This window comes from Mastomys coucha, unplaced genomic scaffold (genome assembly GCF_008632895.1).
Source record: "Mastomys coucha isolate ucsf_1 unplaced genomic scaffold, UCSF_Mcou_1 pScaffold12, whole genome shotgun sequence".
Lineage (NCBI taxonomy): Eukaryota > Metazoa > Chordata > Mammalia > Rodentia > Muridae > Mastomys > Mastomys coucha.
In genome coordinates this window covers 30,646,112-30,663,961 of record NW_022196894.1, presented here as the reverse complement: position 1 = coordinate 30,663,961, position 17,850 = coordinate 30,646,112, and the positions used below count along the sequence as shown (strand labels likewise).

The window sequence follows — 17,850 nt, the reverse complement described above, 5'->3', positions numbered from 1 at the left end:
CATAGAGAAACCCTGTCTCAAAAAACAAAAAAAAAACAAAAACAAAAACAAAAAAAGTTGCTTAAAAAAGGTGGGAGGGACAAAGCAAGTTAGAAAAAACATATTTAAAACTCTAATTTTACACACACACACACACACACACACAAGCAGACACACACACACACACACACATATATATCTATGTATATGTGTAATTTATTTTGAGACAGTGTTTTCTACCACAGCCCTGACTGCCCTGAACTCACTGTGTAGTCCGCAGTGCCCCTTTCTCCTCAGTGTTCCTCTGAGCTATTGGGATTATAGCAATCAAGCCTGGCTAAGATAGTGAACTACCTCATAAAAGTTTTCTATGAACTTGCAAATGTTAACAATGACAGCATGATCAGTTCCAGATTCTGGAGAATATTTTTAAGATTGATTTTTACTTTTAATTATGGATATGTCTGTGTGTCTGTGTGTGGGCATGTGCACATGAGTGCTGGTGCCCACAGAGCCTGGAGAGGCATCACATTCCTTGGAGCTGGAGTTACAGATGGTTGTTAACTTCCAGATGTGCCTGTTGGGAAACTTACTCAAGACATCTGCAAGAGCAGTATGTGCTCTTAACTGCTGAGTCATTTCTCCAGCCCTTAGAAAAACATTTTTAAGGCAAAAACTGTAATGCAAAGATGGCAGCTGGTTTGAAAAACAAAACAAAACAAAACAAAAAACCAAAACAAACCAAACGAACAAAAACCAACCTCTGCCTGGAAAAGCATCCTTCAAGGGCTCTGGCAGGAAGAGATTTGAGATGTAGAGTGGGAGGCAAGTTCTGCCTGTGTAGTCAGGCTGCCTGTGAATTCCACTGCCCAACTGCTGGAATTACAGGCATATACCATGACACAGGGCCATATTCTGTTGTTTTGTGGTACTGGGTATCAAGCTCAGAGCTTCTTCAGCATTTTTGTTGTTTTGTTTGTAGTTTTTGTTTTTGTTTTTCCAGACAGGGTTTTTCTGTCTGTAGCCCTGGCTGTCCTGGAACTCACTCTGTAGACCAGGCTGGCCTTGAACTCAGAAATCCACCTGTCTCTACCTCCCAAGTGCTGAGATTAAATCAGCATTTTTTTAAAAAAGATTTATTTACTTATTATATATATTTAAATACACTATAGCTGTCTTTAAACACACCAGAAGAGGGTGTCAGATCTCATTACAGATGGTTATAAGCCACCATGTGGTTGCTGGGATTTGAACTCAGGACCTTTGGAAGAGCAGTCAGTGCTCTTAACCGTTGAGCCATCTCTCCAGTCCTTTCAGCATTTTTTTTTTCAGTATGGCTATTACTAAGCCACAACCACAAATCCAAAATTAGAATTTTAAAGTACTTTTAGGACCAGGTATCGAACATCTTTAGCTGGTGATGCACAGTAGAAGAGAACACCTTTAATCCTATGGCTTGGGAGGCAAAGGCAGGTAGATCTCTGTGAGTTTGAGGTTAGCCTGGTCTACAGAGGGAGTTCTGGGACAGCCAGGGCTACATAGAGAAACCCTATCTCAAAAACAAAAAACAAAAAAACAAGAACAAAAATAAAAAAGAAAAGAAAAAACCAAAAATTAAAACCAATTAACCAAAAACAAAACAAAAACAAACAAACAAACAAAGTGGGGGTGACTCATCTTTGACCTTCCTATTAGGAAAATCTGGTGTTTAGTAAATGTTGATCAAGCTTCTGTTTTCTATTGGTCAAGATTCAATTTGAGTGGAGAGCTAACAAAAGATCTTTTGTTCTCACTAATGGATTCATGTGCTTAGTAGGCTAGTCTGATTTTATAATCTAGACAAGAACAGTTGCATTAAACTGACATTCAAGGGGCTACCTAGTCTGAATCCTACCCGTTTAGCAGCTCCTTAAGGATGTGTGATGCACCTTCAACCACTGAGACTTCTCAGTACGTTCCTGACTAGGCACAGGAAACAGGCATTCCTTCCCTTTACATCCAGTAGCTGTGAGGTGTGAGGGGTTTTCCAAGGGAGCAAGAACTACACAGAAGCTGAGGGTCTTAATCTGAAGGAAGACTTGGCCTAGTATACTTCATTTTCAGGTAGCTGTACTAACAGCAGTCTGGCCACATCCATATCCCATGTTCCTGAGACACAAGCGACTGTTGGTTCTTTCCTCTGTAGAAAGTTGAGTGCTGAAAGTTGAGCACACTGAGATGAATTCACCTGCTTCTCTCTTCCAGCTCCAGGCCTGGTGGCGAGGTACAGTGGTCCGGAAGGAAATTGGAAGTTTCAAAATGCCCAAGAAAGATAAAGATGACAGCAAAGACTCAAAAGGCAAGGAGAAGGAGAAGAGGAGAAAGAAGTAAGGAGTTTCTGTTGGTCCTTCTCAGGCCTCGAGACAGGAGTGGTGCTGCCACAGCACCTTCCTCTGGGCTCACAGACGCCTAAGGGAGTCCGCTCTGTCTGATACTCTAGCTTTCAAACTCCAATGAGGGCTATCACATGGCTCTAGGCCCTCTTCAGACTAGATTCTGGGAGGAGCTATGTTGAGTAGCTTTGTGAATATCTTTATTCTTTCACCAGAAAGCAGTTCACTGGCTTATAGTTAAGTATTAAAAACTGACACATCTGACTCTGACTTTATACCATATGATTAAAGTGAAGAACTATTATAAGCAGAAGTGAGAATTATATGGTTATTACCTAGCATCATGTGCACACACATGTAGTTAACACGTCGGCTCTTGCCTGTTTTGCAGGGCGACCATTAGTCTAGTGTTGGGGGACAGCACATAAAACACCTCATACATAAGCTGTTCCAGTGACTTTTCTGGGGACAGATAGGGATGGAAGTGTCTGATATGAGATAGAAATGGCATGTAGATACACAGTCCTGCGGGGTAAAGAATGGGACAAGAACGGGTAAAGAGCGGGTTCTCCAGAAGGCTAGTTTAGAGATATGTTTGTCAAAGGAGACACAACTATGTCCATTATCTGGATATTAAGACTTAAAGGAACAAACAAACCAAACCAACCAACCAACCAACCAAATGGTGTGTATGTGGGCCCAGGCATGTAAACATGTATGCATGTGCACACCACAGCGTGCAGGGGACAGGGTCACAGAACAGGTTCCAAGAACTGTTTCATTCTACTGTATCTCTTTGTACTATTTAGGTCCTAGATATTAAACTCAAGTCATTAATTGGACTTGGCAGCAAGCCCTTTGCCTGCTGAGCCATTTTATTGGCCTGTTTTTTTTTTTCCTGAGAGAAAAGTTATCTCAGTGTATCTTACATATTTCATGAATATAAAGTTTAAACTTTTTGATGCAGGGTCTCATGAAGCCCAGGTTGGTTTCAAATTCACTATATAGTCTAGTGGCCTTGAACCTCATGTTGTGCCTCCTAAGTGCTAGGATTACAGAAGTGAGTGACCATACCTGGTTTATGCAGTGCTGGGAATGGAACCCAGGACTTCTTGCATGCTAGTGGGCACACTATAGCCCCAGCCTAAATGGAGCCTTTTCATCCCACTGCCTGCGCAGGCCATCTTGCTATCTGTACCTCTTCCTTAGAGAATGTCAACTCAAAGGTTCAGTGAGTCAGATAGATGGCCTTTCCTTGATTTTTTGGCAAGGAAACCACGCTTTAGGCTGGAACATTTTAAAGTGTTTATTACATGCTACTGGAGTATACTGGCTTTTATTTTAATGTCCACATATAAGATGACATACAGGCAATTTAAAATAACATACACAGTATTGACAGTATTTATACTTAGAACTTACACAATATATTTACAAACATACAAATATAGGACAATGTTTACAAAACCTTTTATTAATTACATGTTTATGACATTTCAAATAAAATCTGCTGTAAACCATCTCACTGCAATGTGTATATAAAAGGCTTCTAAATAACCAAGTTTTCCTTCATTTCTACAACCATCTAAGTACTTAGTTCTTACAAGTTGATCAGACTCATCAGCATACCACATTATTAGTCACTGCTGACTAGAGGCAGGCTCCTTCATTATTTGCAAGGGTGTATTTACAGAGCTGCTGGGCTGGAAGCCATCCACTGCTCTGCCTTCTCTAGTCTGTTCTAGGTAGACACAAAGGTGCCTCCAGGGAGAGTTCATCAGACCTGCTCATTACAGGGGAGTCCTGGTCAGAGTGCCAGGCAGACTGCAGACTGCTGACATAACATCTCTGCAGGTGGCTTATCTACCTTAGCATTGGCAAGGTAGCCATTGCTATGCTGTGTCTAACTTTATCTCCCACTGGGGTCTAGCAAGGTTAAATATCCAAATGAATTGTCCTTTCCAATTTGGAAACCTGTAAGAAGCCACAAAGGCCCAACAGAAGCACTAGCTTGTGGTGTACTGGCTCACAAGAACTGCACACGGTCTTTACTGTCCACCAACATCGTGCAACTGTATCCTAATCCTTCAAAGTTGCATTAGTTACGTAATTAAGGTTTCAGGAAAACCGCAGTGTTAAAATGTCCTCCTCTTCTTTCTGAGGTAGGGTCTCACTATGGAACCCTGGCTGGCCTGGAACTCAATATGTGGACCAGATCTGCCTCCTCTGTCCCTCAAAAGCTGGGGATAAAGGCTTGTGCCACCATGCTCGACAGTGTCAACTTACTCTTAGGAACTCTTGTAGCCATTCCAAGTGTTGTATTATTATTCTGGACCCATTTTCTGCACAATTAAAATCTAGAATTTAGAAATTATGCTGAGGTTTAATGCTGCCTAGAAGGGTGAATCTGCAGTCCAGAAGCACAGTTGTTCACAAGCGGGCTCTGGCTGCCAGCTCTGTGGACTGCTGATGAGCAGGCTGGGCTCTGTTCTCACTGTTCTGTGAGGACCACAAGGCCGGGGCAGGAGCGCAGACACTCTATGTTATGCTTCCTCTTTCTAGAGAGTCCTAGTTGCCTGAGTTACAGGCACAAGCCCATGCTTGGCTGCTGTTACATGCTTTGAAACTTGAATTAAAGTGGCAGCATTCTAATAAACACTTCTCTGCACAAACAAGGAGAAATATTATTTTGACTAGATATTTAAAATGATTTGGTTCAAAGTCACTTTCAGAGGAAGAATATATATTTTTAATATTCATTTTTACATGTATGAGTGTTTTATATTCATGTGTACAGGTATACCATGCTTGTGCCTAGTACCTGAAGAAGCCAGGAGAGTGCATCAGACTCTTGGAGTTACCAGCAGTTGTGAACTGACTTGTGGGTGTTGGAAACTGAACCCTGATCTGCTAGAGCGGCAAGTCTCTGACCTCCTGAGCTAGCTTTCCAGCCACAGTCTAGTATAGATAGCCCAGTGAGCTGTGGCTGGCTGCTGCCTAGTGTGGGCCCCAATCCTGATCCCCCAGCTCCCACTTCTGGGATGTCTCTGAACCTTTCTCTAGGTGATGCTGGGGATGGAACTCTGGTCCAGTCTCAAAGTTACTTTTAGATGCTGCACAGGGTAATACTGTTCTGAAATGCAAGCCTTGGGAAGAAACCCACAAAAGTTAACAACTATAGGGAAAAGCCCTATAAAACAAACAGCTTTGTGTAATTACTGTATTTGGGTTCTAACTGTAGCAAGCACCAGAGACACAACAACTAAAGAGCCTGAAATCTAGGGGAGAGAAGCCTCTGGGTTAAATAGCCCTCCACTGTGCGGGAGTCCTGGCCTCTGTTCTCTGCTCACAGCGGAGGGTTGCAGGGAGGGAACAGAGGAGAGACAGGAAGCTGCTCTAAGTGCTTTCTTGTAGCTATGGAAACTGGCTGTCACCTGCATGGATTGTAAGAAATGTCTTTCCTTCAGTCCTCTCACTTTGTGTTCAGTCCCAGGAGTGGGGAGCTGAGTCCAGGAGCCTGGGGTCAGCACGCAGGGCCCACTGAGGCAAATGCAAACACTGCTAGGTAGTGCAAGCTACACTTTAGAGCTTACAACTGTACATGGAGTGTTCTTTTCAGCAAACAGCAGGATGAGCAAGGAACCACTCTCTGGAAAAAGATGGGGCAAACCTGGGGAGGGGCCTGGGCACCGGCCTTAGACACCTGTCATACTGTGCAGAACCCAGGGCTTCTCTCTGGTTTCGCTCTCTTTGACAGAAAAGTCCAAGTCATCATAATAGATTCTTTGATTTGAATGTGGCTGAAAAATGCAGTAGGGGTGGTACCCTCAAAGCACAGAACTATGTGCCTTGGAACAGTGGTCTCAAACACAGTGTCTGCTGAAAATGCAGGCTCCCCGGCCATTTCCCAACCTTTGATGTAAATCTGGATTTCACAAATGCTCCAGAGAATGAAGTCCGGTTGTGGACACCTTCGAGCTGTAGACACCTGGGAACTGGCAGAGATAATAATAACATGTCTGTCCTCTGAGAGAGCTTAATATTCAGCTGTGGGAATACTGGCTCTGGCTGGAAAACGAGCCTGCTCCCTGCGAAGAAAGCACAGCCAGCTTAGTCTTCCATGATGGGTCTCCAGGAACCAAAGTTCCATTTAAAAAACTGTATCTTCATTTAAAACAAAAAATAGTGGAAGTGGGTTTAATCTCCCCTAAAATGGAGAAATGGAACACAACATTCCCGGCAGGAATCATGAAGACAGTGCTTCTAGGAATACACAGGGCTCGCTCCGAGCAGGCAGTGACAGCAATCAAGTCCTCCTGCTCCTTGTCTTGGCTGTGCCATCATGGTGCCAACATGCAGGGCCCTGGGAGTCCTCAGACAGCAGAGAGCTGCGGCTGTTGCTGCTGCTGCTGTTGCTTGGGTGGGGCAAGCTCCAGGAGGGCCTGGACTGTCACTGCAACCTGGCCCAACCCTTTCTCTTCTAAAATGTGCAGAGGCAAGCACAATTGCTCCTGAAAGGGGACAATGTGACATAAACAAAAAAGAAAACAGGATGAACATTACAGAACTGAAAGAACACAGGTCCTTCCACCCTCACCCCATAATAATCAAGTGAGATATGGAAAGTTCCTGGTAAACCCATCCGGCTAAAGGAGGCAGACGCAGGCGTGTCTCACAGTGGGGTCACTTTATTAACACAATCACAGTCCATACAGAACGTTTAGAAAAGCAGAAGATCGACAGGGCACACACATTTACACAACAGAGAAGAAGAGAACCTGCAGAAAGCCAGACTTACAAAGCAGGTATAAATGTACAAGCAGCCTAAGATCCAGCTCAAGTGGAAGACAGGTTCACAGAGGACTCTGGGAAGGGCACACAGGCAGCAGGGACACAGCATGGCTTGTGGATGCCTCTGACTGCAGCAGAGGGGAGGGGAGGCCTAAATCTAAATGAGTTAAAAGTCATATTTAAAAAGAAATTGTTTTCTAGCTGAGTCTGTTTGATTCTAGGACTGAGGAGGTGGAGCCAGGTAGGTCTATGAGTTCAAGGCCAGTCAGGGCTACACAGTGAGTCTTAAAAAAAAAACTGTATTTGAAAAAGTAAAGCACTTCATATCATAAAATTCAGCACAGCAGATTATGCTGGAGCACTACTATGTAAGCTTACATCTTAGTAACTGACCCACAAAGATGACTACCATTTGGGAAAGAAGGAGGATTCACCTATCTTGTTTGACTTAGTACAGGTTTGGCTACTCTGGGAAGAAAAAGGCAGATCTCAGTATGACACTGGCTTTTTTCATCTAATTAATTAAAGACAGGGTCTTTCTATGTAGACCAGGCTAACCTGGAACACCCAGAGATTCTTCTGTCTCTGTCTCTCAAGTGCTGGGATTAAAGACATGCACCACTATGCCCAGCTAAAAATTAATTTTCTGTTTTTAGTTGAGAATGGTCTTGCTGTACAACTCAGGCTGGCCTCAGTGTGAGGGTTACAGGAGCACTCCACCACATTCTGTACCACTTGAAACATTACAAAATGAATTGTAGTAAAAATAAAGCAAGTACTTGTTTTTGAGGCAGTTATTGCTATTTGATATTACTTTTTTATGTTTGACTTGCTAATAAGACTAGCAGTTTTGAATACCTCTGCAACTACGAGTAGCATTGTTTAAGATGAATCTGCACTGCGTGGTGGCAGCACACACCTTTGATCTCAGCTCTCAGGAGGCAGAGGCAGGCAGATACCTGAGTCTGAGGCCAGCCTGGTCTACAGGGAGAGTTCCAGGACAGTCAGGACTACCTATAGAATTCCTGCCTCCAAAAAACTCAAAAACAAACAAACAAACAAAAACCCCAAAGAGTAACAACAAAAGGAGGAATCTGCATCTGCCCTCGTGGACAGGGCCTCGTGCTCCCCAGGGCCATCCCTAGTGTTTGCTCATCAGCACTCAGGCCTGAGCAAGAGCAAGTGGTCAGGTGCACAGTGGTCTAGACACCACTCAGAGGTGGCACTTCCACTTGCACATCAGCTCTGCAGATGGTTCCTAGGAGCCCCCACTGTCAGGCTAGGCCGCATGGTAGCCTCTGTGGTTTTTGTGTGTGTGTGTGTATGTGTGCCTTTTAAAGTCAAGGTCCTGCTGTATAGCCTAGGCTAAACTCAAACTCAAAGTAATCTGGTTTCAGCATCCTACATGCTGGGATTACAGGTGTGTATCATCACACCTGGCTTTAAGTCTGACTCTGAGCGTGTGTATAAAAGGAAAACTCTACAGACCTCGACAATAATCACAGATCCAAGATGTCTTATAAATAAACACATCCACATGAGCACACTCTGGGAGGCACTGCTGTATAGCACTACAGCACTGGACAGTAAAGAACTGCTCTCTTCAGATGGAAGTAAAGGAGGGTAAGCAGATGGCCACTGGACTACAGCGGGGTACTGAATTCCTGTCGTCCCCCCTGAGCTGAGGGCCAGCTTTGTTCATGGAGTTTAGAGAAGCATGTATGAGAACTGCCATCTGACTGCAGCGGTGCTGTTCTCGGCCCAAGTCCAGACACTATTTACTAAGCATTCTGAGAGAGGACTGCAGCTTCACTGGGACCCAGATTCACATATAATTGTACAGCCTACAACACACAAACTTCACCTATAAAAATGGGTCATCCATGTTAGAAATGATGTGAATTCCAAGTATCACATCCCAATAGGATCCTAGCGGGGGTCTTTTGTCAGGCAGCACATGTGGTAACCACGGCCAGATCTCTTGAGATGTGGACTCTGTTCAGCTGCTTACGGTGCTCAGTCTTAAATGCACACGCTGGGCTCAGAACAGCAGAGGAAATCAGTATCTTTAAACTAAAAATCAGACCAAACTAAAATTGGTATTGTAAGTGCCTCATGCCTTCTAAATGTCCAAACACTGTTAAAATTGAGGGTAAGTTAGGACTTCAGAGTGGAGACCTAAGTGACAGGGTACGCCAAGCTAGAAATGCCACCAGTATTTTCATGATGAGCAGCTGTTGAAAGGCTCAGATAGTCTTTACTTCAAAACTGAAGTTGTATCACAGTATAAAAAGATGGCCAGAGTCCTCTAAGGCTCAGGATTGCTTTAATAAAAGTGTGCAACCTTTCCATATGAGAGAGACAAGGCCATAGGACAAGAAGGGAGCCAGGGACTAGAGGGAATGCTCCTCTTGGTTAGCTGCCGCTAGTGCCTACTATGCATTGCACTGCCTCTGTAGGCACAGGGGAGACGATGCACCTTCTCAAGTTAGCAGTCTGAAAACACATGTGTGTCAGCAGTTCTGTATGGGGAACAAACCTTCACCAAGCACAGGAAGGAGCTGGACGGCGCAGGCTGTGTGGTCAGCTATAGGTGAGGACCCGGTAATAAAGCACACAGAGAATTAACATTAAAGAACAGTAAAATGCCACAAAACCCAGAAGCTGGGCAGACAAAGAGACAAAGCTGGATTCCTCTGCATGTGCCCCAACAGAGAGCAGCGTTTCGACAGTTCTCTTAACGCTGAGGTTTAGCTGAAGGATGTCGGAAGGAGAACAGAGATTGTCCTGTCCAAATGCGAGCAGGAAAGGAAAACAGAAAAACAAAGTCAGTGCAGTAGAACGTAGACAAGTGCAGAACTCAGAAAAAACACCGATCTCAGTCGGACACACACCCTGTGCCATTTCATAGTAAATAAGAAAATGCTGAAGAACAACACGTGGGCTCACCTACACACAGGTGACTTTTTACTGAGCGGCAGAATGAGCTTGCTTACTGGAGGCTAGCCACAGCTCTGAGGAGACAATGGTGAGAGTAGGCTGTGTAAGCCTGACAAAGGGAGGTGAGTGGGAGGGGCCTCATCTCAATCTCACTCCTCCTTACTATTGAGGGAAGAGTGGGGACAGTGGGAGGGTGCTCACTAGAGTGGGGATCATGAACCCAGGCAAACCAGATGCTCAAAGATGGAGGCAAGCCTTGTAATGAGGGAGCTTTACTGTGGAGGAGTCAGGTGCGCCCATTGGTCAAGTCTATCATTCCTAGATGCGGTTCACTAGGCACACAACAGAACAGAGGGAGTGTCTAAAGTCACTATTAGTGGACTCAATTGGGAAATATTAACATATATAATAATTCTAGTATATAAGACAGTGGATTCAAATATAGGTTTTTTTTTTAAATTTAAAACATTTAATAAAAGCATAATAAAACTGAATCTCTACAGACTTCCCTATCCACAGGCTTTCTCAGTTTTCTATTTTTTAGTGATTCCTTCACATTTTGAGGTAAGCTGGGAATAGACCCTAGAAAAACACTACCATTGCTATGTCCCAGCCCATTTTCCTTCACAATTTGACTCGTTTTTGTGTATCGTTTATCTTTCATTTTATTTTTGTCTGAAAGAGTCTTATATTGCCCGTATTGTCTCAGACTCACTATGTAGCTGAAGATGATCTTCAACTCTGTGAAAATGAGGTTCCCTTTCCTGGTAGGGAGTACAGGCATGCTCCTCTACAGCGCATTCAGCAAACTTGCACAGCGCTGAAGTCACACTGAGAAGTGATGGCCTTCATAGCTACCATCTACGTAGGTCCCGAGTCTGACACACTAAGACACTAAGTTCTCTGTTTTATAGTCCAGTTAGGGCCAGAAGGAGGTGAGACCAAGTCAGACTGAGAGCTAGCTTGAAGCTACTAATTTGTGAGTTCCTTATCCTTCTCTCTGTCCAGAAAAATGACTAATTTTTAGCAGAAGCAGAAGCACGACTAGAACTCATTGAAACTGTAGAGAAGTGGGTGGACGGCAGAGGGGAGGAAAAAGAAGTGGTTTGAGTGGATATCCACTTCCCCTTCTTGCAGAGGAAATAGGAGCGGGGGCGTGGATACAAAGAACCCCACTCTAACCACCCTGGTAAAAGGTCGGTTTTAAACTGTACTTTTTCTATCTGTTTCTGCCTTCAGATAGCTCAGCTCAGGTTGAACGCTGGCTGGGCTGTAATGAGCACTCAAAAACCCCACTTGGAAAATGCTGACTTAAGTCCATAGTCTAAAGCACACTGTTTTTATAGTTTGCTGACCAAATGGCAGAATGAGCTCCAGGCTACAGCTTTTACATCTGAAACAAGATGGCTTTGCAGAGCCTGGCAGGCAGCTCTCATGTCTAGAAACGCTGTTGAGGTCTATCAGCAGGGGCAGAGCCAGCTGCTGCTGCTTCCTGTGCTTGGCATTTGCTGCACCAGTGCATGCCACACTCTGGTTCAGTACAAATGGTGTGCTGATGTCAGACAGGGACACCTGAATGCTAATATGTGCACATATGGACCTTAGGTCTTTCACTGTGGAGGAAATACTGCCAGTTCCTCAGGATGTGTAAAATGGTGTTATAAGCTTTTATAAAACAATGATATAAAATGTTTGACTTTGTCCATAAGAATAAAAAGGTCACACCTGAGTTTAGAAAAGGGGGACTACAAACCTGTAACAGCCAAAAGGAGCAGAATGCTGTACCTGATAAGGCTAAGGAGCAGTGTGGAATATACGCTGCCTAATGCAGATGCAAGACTGGAACTGGCTTTCTGACTGACATGTGTGAAGCCGGAAAGGAAGGGTGCTCTCTGGATGAGTGCTGCCATGACCTCCTGGCTCCTGGCCAGTCAGAGCAGGATGGTGAACTGTGAAAAGCATCACTGGGAAGCTACGGGGGCTAACTTGGAGAAAATAGGTGCTTCTGATGGGCCCTGGAGCCAGTCCTGAGCCTCTGACAGAGGCCGCCTGTGGTTTTCGCTCTGCAGACAGACAAAGCTAAGGCTTGGGGACTAAGGTTGTTGCTCAGGGGCACATGAACCGTGCTCAGCAGAGCATGCAGGAGGCGCAGCTACCATCTCCAGCAAGGAAATAAAGTAAGAGACCAGAACCTGCTACACACCACATCAAGCTGCTAGCTCTTGACACTGTTGCTAAGCATGGTGATAGACATCGGTTCCAGCACTGAGGGGAGGGACGCTTCCCCAGAGTTCTAAGACCAACCTGAGCACACACTAGATCACAGTCTATTTCCTCTATCACTGAAAACTCTATGCACCCCTCAAGAGTAAAGTAGTTTTTAACTGCTCTTCAAAGGGGCCTCTGAAAGAGCAGTGTTGACATTTCTTTTCCTACTGAATCTATAAATAATGTTTAATTACAGTACTATCAATAGCAGGAAACACAATAGAGCCTTCCTAATGCTGTGAACCTTTAATATGGTTCCTCATGGTGTGGTGATCCTCCAAACTAAATTCTTTCATTGCTATGTCACAACTGTAACTTTGCTACTTTTATGAATTGTTATGTAAACATCTGTGTTTTCTGATGACCTCAGATGACCCCGTGAAAGGGTCAGTCAACACCCTGAGGGGTCCTGACCCACAGATTGAGAACCATTGTAACATGGGCCCATGCAAGCACTGTTTCCTTAAAACATGGTTACGAGTGGAGACTGTGCTGACTTCCAAAAAACTGCAGCCTAGTGGGAAAACAGTGGAAGCTGAATTAACCTCTAATTTAGTTAGGAGGTCTAGCTTTTGGACTACTTAGCTGTATGCTATACTATTTGTATATTTTACTTAAGCATCTGGGAAATCTGGCTGAAGTATACATAATTTGTGTGATTTTTGTGTGATTTTGTGAAGTCTAAAATTATTCAAAATTAATACATATATTTAAAATGTATTAAAAGTGTTAAAAAACTGAAGGCAAAAATGAATTCCCAATCTGAAAGGTACCTGTGTGGAAAATACTGTTAAATACAGCTCTACTTAGGTCAAATAGCTAGCTAGTGGGATGCTTAAGAAAACAGAACAATTATTTTTTTATTTATTAGTTATAATACAATTATTTAAATCAACACTTAACAGTTTCTTTAAAGACCCTTGGAAATGAGGAAAGCATCAAAGAATGTTACCAGAGAGAACACTGACAGTCTTGTAATAACATACTGTGTTAGTAGTGAGTTAGCAACTACTCCTGGTAAGAACAATTACACCCCCCTCACAGACCCCTCACACACACACACACACACACACACACACACACACACACACACATTACCTGGGGTACACCGATTTTTCTGCAAGCATCCAGGAAGTTCTCCACATTCCGCCTGCACTTTGCCATTGTTAATTTAGGCTGCAGTGAGACAAGAAAGAAGGAAACCATTATCAACAAAGGTCAAAGGAACTCGGACTTCAGACTACTCTAGCCAGCTGCCTCACAGACGAACTGTTAGGCACACTAGGGGCTGGGCAAACATTTTCTTTTCTTTTTTTTAAAAATGATTTATTTATTTATTTTATGTATATGAGTTCCATTGTAGCTGTACTGATGGTTGTGAGCCACAATGTGGTTGCTGGGATTTGAACTCAGGACCTTTGGAAGAACAGTCAGTGCTCTTAATTACTGAGCCACCTCTCCAGCCCTTGATAAAAGTTTTCTTAAAAGATCAAACACCGGCCAAGCAGTGGTGGCGCACGCCTTTAATCCCAGCACTTGGGAGGCAGAGGCAGGTGGATTTCTGAGTTTGAGGCTAGACTGGTCTACAGAGTGAGTTCCAGGACAGCCAGGGCTACACAGAGAAACCCTGTCTCAAAAAAAAAAAAAAAAGCCAAGAAAAAAAAATCAAACACCAAGTGTCGGAGTGTTAATCTAAAGAGCCTGGGAACTGTTGCAGTCACTCATTTCTTCCAGGAGAACGAATCAGTCAATGAGGACAAGGCGCCACTGTGGCTGCTTTCCAAGAAAATACTATTTGCAGAAAAAGGAGCCGGCTGTGAGAGGAGCTGGCTACCTCCCAAGGTCTGTGTTTGCTTTGGTTTAGTAAGATAAGTGGTAAGAAGATAAGTGGTAAGTTTTTTCATTTTGAAACAAAAGAAAGTTGGAGAGAACATCAAGAAAATGTATCGCCTAGTGGTTCATTGTTCAAGCATGACCATAAGTAACAGTTTATTTTCTTTTGGTTTATTATTTTTAGCCCTGGCTGGCTTAGAACTGTGTAGACCAGGCTGGCCTCGAATTTAAGAGATCTACCTGTCTCTACCTCCTGAGTGCTGGGATTAAAGGTGTGCACCACCATGCCTGGGTTCTATTTTAAAATATTATTTTATTATTATTTCTTATGTATGAGTGTTTTGTCTGCATGTATATCTGTATATATTGTACATGCAGAATCCAGAAGGTGTTGGGTCCTTGGGAACTGGAGTTATGAACAGGTGTCAGCTGCCATGTTGGTGCTGGGAATTGAATCTGGTTCTGCAGGAACAGCCAGTGCTCTTAATAGTGGCCCTATATTTTGCACTTAACTCATTAGACACTTTGGAAATTAAAAAAAGTCGTAACAACGGCTACAAAGCTACTTTACAAGATAAAAGGTTGACACAGGAAATTTCCTTAATTACTAATGAGTGAGTTTACTTTTCTGTAATGATCTGTAAACATAGAAATAGAGGCATCTCATGACCTCTCAAAGTTTTGCTTTTCACCTAGTTGGTTGTTATGGAACATAATGTAAGAAAAATAGGAATTTGGTATTCTAAAATGATGTTCAAGTATCAGGTGCGGAAGCCAGATGTTTGCAGGGACTATAACCTACAGATTTTTTAAATTAGTAAGTAAATGGACACTTGTACCACCTCTAGAAAACAAAAGACTCTGCTTGTAAAATCTGAGTTTTCTGCAAACATGAAACATAATTCCTTGTCATGAGAAGAAACAAAAGCAAGGGAAGAGGGCACTGTAGCCTTGACCAGGCGAAGGCAGGCAGGACAAGGATGAGCTTTGTCACAGACAATGAAGAGGCAACCAGTGAGAGGGAAGGAAATGAACATTTATCACCCAGTTCAGATGGAACAGCTTGCAAAAATCTTGAAAAGACAACAGGAACTCAGTGTAGAGGGAGGGCACCTGCCCAGGGCAGCTTTCTCCCACTGTCACAGACACCCATGCTAAAAAGCGTCTTGGGGAGGGAAGGTTTACTTCATTTTACACTTTGGGGGTATATCATCAGGGAAGCCAGGCACAAGAACTCAAGGAGGGTAGGAACTTCAAATCAAGACCAAAGCAGAGACTGTGGAAGAATTAGGTTTATAATGGCTGGCTCTCCATCCATGGCCTCCTCAGCTTTCTTTTTTTCATAAAACCCAGGACCACCACTGTCCCCAGTAGACTGGCCTATATCAGTCATTAATAAAGAAGATGGAGCACAGACTTCTCTACAGGCCAATCTGGTAGAGGTGCTTTCTCAATTGAGGTTTCTCTTCCCAGGTGACACTGTCTTGTGTTAAGTTGACAGAATAACAATCCGGCACAGCTCCCGTCCTTGGAAATGCCAGATTTCTTTCTTTCTCTCTCTTTCTTTCTTTCTTTCTTTCTTTCTTTCTTTCTTTCTTTCTTTCTTTCTTTCTTTCTTTCTTTTTTCCCTTTTTCTTTTTGGTTTTTTCGAGACAGGGTTTCTCTTTATAGCCCTGGCTGTCCTGGAACTCACTCTGTAGACCAGGCTGGCCTCAAACTCAGAAATCCACCTGCCTCTGCCTCCTAAGTGATGGGATTAAAGGCATGCGCCACTGCTGCCCGGTTCAATGCCAGATTCGTAACTGAAGTAAAAAGGCAGGGAAAGAGGGAACATAAACTGTACAGTCATGATCTCCTGACAGATGGTACAGAACAGCCTGGGCTTCTCTACCTGTTACTTCACAGTGGGCTCTAAGGCTGACACTGATTATGCTGGAAGGTATACATAGACACAGGGTGCCACAGAAAGGTAAACTGGACTGAGAGGCAAAGGGGAAAGCCCCCCCCAAAAAAAGAGCGTGCAAGGACAGTGCGGTCAGATATGCCAGGAACCCCAGAATGTGGTACAGGCAGGGAGACAAGAATTCAAGGCCAGCCTAGGCTAAAGGAGACAAAAAACTAGCTGGGTATAGCAGTATACACTTTTAATCCCAGCATGTAAGAGATGAAGGCAGGTGGATTTCTGTTGAGTTTGTAGCCATACTGGTCTACATAGTTCTAGGTCTGCCAGAACTATACAATAAGACCCTGCCTCAAACAAGACAAAACAAAAACAAAAACAAAAAAAACACAAAACAACAACAACAAAATCCAATCCAACAAAAAAACTCCCAAATCCAACAGGACAAGTTGCTTTACTTTGGCATATCCATCCGTCCATCCCTCCACATGCCCAGAAGGTTGGAAACACAAGCAAGTATCATACACATTACTTCCGCCACAGTGGGCACAGTGGGCACAGTGGGCACAGTGGGCAACACATCAGGAGTTTAGGAGAGAGGGCTGAGCAGGAGAAGCAACTTTGTTTTACAAAAGAGGGGGACACCTGTTTTTGAAATATTGAGGTTTATTAGGGGCAGATTGACAAAACCAGGCTATAGGAAGACAAATCCCTGTTTCTAAGTAAAAGCAAGGGTTAAAGGTTAAAGTTAATGCTGCTAATTAAAAACTAGTTCAAATGCAATTCACTATGGTTCATATGAAAATGAAGACTGAGGACAGGAGAGTTGGGGAAGGGAGGGAGGAGAGAGAGAAAGCCACACCAGAAAAAGAAACAGTTTTTCAGTAAATAACACAATCTTGGAGTTCACAGTGTGATCACAGCGCACTTGGCTCAAAACCTTTATTTTTAAAATTTGCTTTCATTAAAAGTTTTATTTAGGGGGCTGGAGATATGGCTCAGTGATTAAGAGCACTGACTGCCAGTACTCTTTTTATTTAGAAGTATGGGGCTGGAATGATGGGTTTGGTTCTTAGCACCAATAAGCTGGCTCCCAGCCACCTCTAACTTCAGTTCCAGGGAATCCAATGCTCTCATTTGGCTTCCATGGGCTCCTGTGATGCATATAAAATCATTTAAATGTGCACACGCATGTGCACACACAATTTAAAAACCTTGTTCTTAAGATATAAGCCCTTTTAAATCATCCCTAAAGCCTTAATAAGCATGTATAGTAAAGCAAACTCATCCTGAGAAGGCTATTAATGAAGGGCTGCAGAGATGGCTCAAAGAGTGCATGCTACTCTTGCAGAGGACCACAGTTCAGTTCCCAGCACCCACATAGCTCACAACTACCTGTAAGTCCAGCTCCAGGGAATCTGACACCCTCTTCCAGACTTCAGGACAGAACTCATATGTACAGATCCATATTTAGATGTATACATATACATAATTAAAAAATTAAAATCCTAGGAAAGGAAGAACAATAATGTCCAGAGGGCCTGATCCCGCTTCTAGGAGGTGGTGTATTCCCCAAGTTAGTAAGGCTTAGTATATCTTAGCATAGCTTAATTCCTCCACTTAGAAGCAAAAAAGATGGGCTGGAGAGATGGCTCAGTGGTTAAGAGCACTGACTGCTCTTCAGAAGATCCTGAGTTCTGGGCTGGTGAGATGGCTCAGCGGAGAAGAGCACCGACTGCTCTTCAGAAGGTCATGAGTTCAAATCCC

General features: G+C 43.5%; 2 protein-coding genes across 14 annotated transcripts in view; one reads left to right on the top strand and one right to left on the bottom strand.

Annotated features, from left to right (window-relative positions):
* The window catches only part of Iqcg (IQ motif containing G), a 104,451-nt gene extending 101,787 nt beyond the window's left edge, over window positions 1–2,664 (top strand). For 3 of the 4 annotated variants that reach the window (XM_031363698.1, XM_031363697.1, XM_031363696.1), the window contains exon 11: window positions 2,224–2,615. In XM_031363698.1, the coding sequence (XP_031219558.1) occupies window positions 2,224–2,349 (126 nt within the window). In that variant the 3' untranslated portion in view covers window positions 2,350–2,615. Of the gene's footprint in view, window positions 1–2,223 lie in introns of all 4 variants that reach the window. The other variant, XM_031363695.1, reaches the window with a different exon arrangement.
* A 975-nt stretch (window positions 2,665–3,639) lies between these two features.
* Lrch3 (leucine rich repeats and calponin homology domain containing 3) overlaps window positions 3,640–17,850 on the bottom strand; it is a 106,948-nt gene continuing 92,737 nt past the window's right edge. For 7 of the 10 annotated variants that reach the window (XM_031363682.1, XM_031363686.1, XM_031363684.1 and 4 more), the window contains 2 exons: window positions 13,449–13,526; window positions 7,020–9,929 (listed from right to left, as the gene is read on the bottom strand). In XM_031363682.1, the coding sequence (XP_031219542.1) occupies window positions 9,726–9,929; window positions 13,449–13,526 (282 nt within the window). In that variant the 3' untranslated portion in view covers window positions 7,020–9,725. Of the gene's footprint in view, window positions 6,863–7,019; window positions 9,930–13,448; window positions 13,527–17,850 lie in introns of those variants that run through there. The other 3 variants (XM_031363685.1, XM_031363688.1, XM_031363692.1) reach the window with 1 other exon arrangement.